The sequence below is a fragment of the Gekko japonicus genome, unplaced genomic scaffold (genome assembly GCF_001447785.1).
Source record: "Gekko japonicus isolate JY-2015 unplaced genomic scaffold, Gekko_japonicus_V1.1 scaffold1966, whole genome shotgun sequence".
Lineage (NCBI taxonomy): Eukaryota > Metazoa > Chordata > Lepidosauria > Squamata > Gekkonidae > Gekko > Gekko japonicus.
This window is the reverse complement of record NW_015164249.1, coordinates 351,498-354,319: the sequence shown is the minus strand read 5'-3', so window position 1 is coordinate 354,319 and position 2,822 is coordinate 351,498. Positions and strand designations below refer to the sequence as shown.

The 2,822-nt window shown below is 48.2% G+C and overlaps 1 protein-coding gene across 1 annotated transcript; it reads right to left on the bottom strand.

Annotated features, from left to right (window-relative positions):
* Positions 1-1,544: 1,544 nt before the first annotated feature.
* LOC107108239 (serine/threonine/tyrosine-interacting-like protein 1) lies at positions 1,545-2,483 on the bottom strand. Its single transcript, XM_015408651.1, has one exon. It carries the CDS (start codon positions 2,481-2,483, stop codon positions 1,545-1,547), a length of 939 nt encoding a protein of 312 aa, XP_015264137.1.
* Positions 2,484-2,822: the final 339 nt, after the last annotated feature.

Genomic DNA, 2,822 nt, shown 5'->3' with positions numbered 1-2,822 from the left:
AAGAAGAAGAAGAAGAAGAAGAAGAAGAAGAAGAAGAAGAAGAAGAAGAAGAAGAAGAAGAAGAAGAAGAAGAAGAAGAAGAAGAAGAAGAAGAAGAAGAGATTGGATTTATACCCCGCCCTTCACTCGGAGGAATGAAGTCAGCGGGTTGGATCTGACCAGCTTTTTTGCTGGCAAAAGAAGTCGGGTTCCCTTTTTCACTGTGGAGCGGCCCCTTTCTGACTGTGGAATGTGCTGCCCAAGACTGGACGAAAGGGGATTGGGAGGATCTAGAAGCGAAGAAGAAATGATTGGATTTATACCCCACCCTTCACTACCCAAAGGTGTCTCAGAGCGGCTTACAAACTCCTTTCCCTTCCCCTCCCCACAATTGACACCCTGTGAGGTAAAAGAAGAGATTGGATTTATACCCTGCCCTTCACTATCCAGAGGAGTCTCAGAGCGGCTTACAAACTCCTTTCCCTTCCCCTCCCCTCCCCACAACAGACAGCCTGTGAGGTAGGTGGGGCTGAGAAAACTCTTGACAGAAACGGCTCTTTTTCAAGGACAGCTCTTATCAGAACTACGGCTTGCCCGAGGCCATCCAGCCAGGTGCAAGTGGAGGAGTGGGGAATCAAACCTGGTTCTCCCGGATTAGAGTCCGCGCACTTAACCACTACACCAAACTGGCTCTACTGAAGAGGGAAACTGGATGAGATGATGTGGGAGTACTGATTGGATTCAAGCTACTCTCTTGCCGCTGATATCTAAGTTTTGCCCCGGTTCTTCCAGATCATTTGGGAAAACAGTTCCTGAGTGTTGTCTCTAGGGTTGCCAACCTGCAGGATGTGGCTCGAGATCTCCTGGGATTACAACTGATTTCCGGGTGATAGTGATCAGTACACCTGCAGAAAATGGCTGCTGTTGAAGGTGGACTCGATGGCCTTGTGCCCCACTGAAGTCCCGCCCCTCCCCAAACCCCTCCCCTCATCAGACTCCACCCCCAAAAAAATCTCCAGGGATTTCCCAACCCAGAGGTGGCAACCCTAGTTGTGTTTGCTGTCCCTACAATAATTATAATCCCTGGTCTAAATGATTCCCAAGGAGAGGACACCTAGTGAAGATGATACCACTCAATACCACGTAATATAACCCAGACAATCTTACTGCCAAAGAGTGCTCTGCGTACAATAAATATTTATTTAAGAAATTTATATCCCAGTCTTCGGCAACAAGGGGGCATTTACAAATTCAAAACAGTTTCACAGATTAAAAACAACAATAAAACCACCCATAAAACTAAAAGCAGCAGAGAGAAAAAAATATAAGCATAAACAGCCAAAGTATTAAACAGGACCACTAAAAGCAACGAACAGTCAGTTGAACAATAAAAACCAAACCGCCAAAAATTATATGAATCCCAACCTCATCAAAATTAATTTCAGGTTTCATTAAAACAAACAAACAAACATGTTCCAGAACAACAGAGGGTTTGTTTGTTTTATAACTTTCTAGAAGGTCATCAGCCAAGAGACCAGAGAAGCTATGTTAGTGGATGCCTTTGGTCAGTAACCCGGTTCAGAGATATCGGTGATTGTGGCCAAATAGACCCGGGTCTCCCAATCTGACAGCTGTTGCACAAACCCCCGGTTGGGCCGGATGTTGCTTTTGCACTTCTGGAGGTAACTCCATGCATTCTTCAAGTAAAGTCTGCAGGAATGTATCAGGTAGGCCAAGACTACTGTGCTGCATCTACTAATGCCCAAGGTAGAGAAAACCAAGACCCCGCCTCGACGCATGTTGCTATCGATGTAGTGGCAGACTTCGCTAAAGTAGGGTGAAATGTCCGCCTCTGGAGAATCGGGGACTGAAATGTGAAGGACTCTGTCGCTGTCATCGGGGAAGAACGTGTCCACCTCTTCGGAGACGTTGACATGGGCTTGAATCTTCAGATCCTTCTGTATCTGTTGGTGGCAGGCTTGGATAGAATTCCCCATATACAGTTTATCCGGCACAATCTCTACTGGGTAGGGCAGAAAGTCCTCTAGTTCCCGAGGCATCCAGAAAACCTTCTGGGTCCGGAGGAAATGGTAAGAGGCCGTGAAGCGCTCATAACCCCCTCTCAGGATCTGGACAGGAAAGCGAGTGTATCGCTGCAGGACTCTGGCGCAGCGTAAGGCGGACCCAGGCCTGGCATTTCTTTCTTCATCCACTTCCCGCGCAGTGGCATCCGTCTGACTGGTGACGTCCAAGAGGTTGGTTGTGCCATCGTACACCACGCAGTGTCTGATGAATTCGAGGTCCACAGAAGGAGGAACGACATACGAGCCAGAAGCGTCCTGCTTCACTCGTATGGCTGTGATCAGATGGCTTTCGTCGTACTCCCTCTTGGTCCGAGCGTCGATCAGACACAAGTAGTTTCGCTCGGCCAGTCTGGACGACCTCGTGGCCTGGTTCAAGATGTTGTACAGCTGGACGGGCTCGCACAGCTCCACCCCTGTCATCTTGCGAGACGAGAACGATTTAGCAGTCCAGACTTCGCCCTCTTCTCAAACGACTGTTCTTTTTGGAAAGCAGGCAAATTCAAGGTGGCGTCAGTGGGCCATCAACGAACTGGGGAAAAGCCCTTTCAAATCCAGACTTGCAATCTGGAAAGCCAGACGATGTGGGCTGAGAAGGATTGTAGTTGTAGTTAGCAGAATTACCATTCAGCTTTTTGGTATTCACTCCTCTCCCTTCACACCTCCGCAACGGCTACCACTGCCATCCCATGCCTTTTTTGCTTCAGTCCAAAGCTCCACTGGGGATTATGGAATTCAAATGGACGAAACACCTGGATAGTT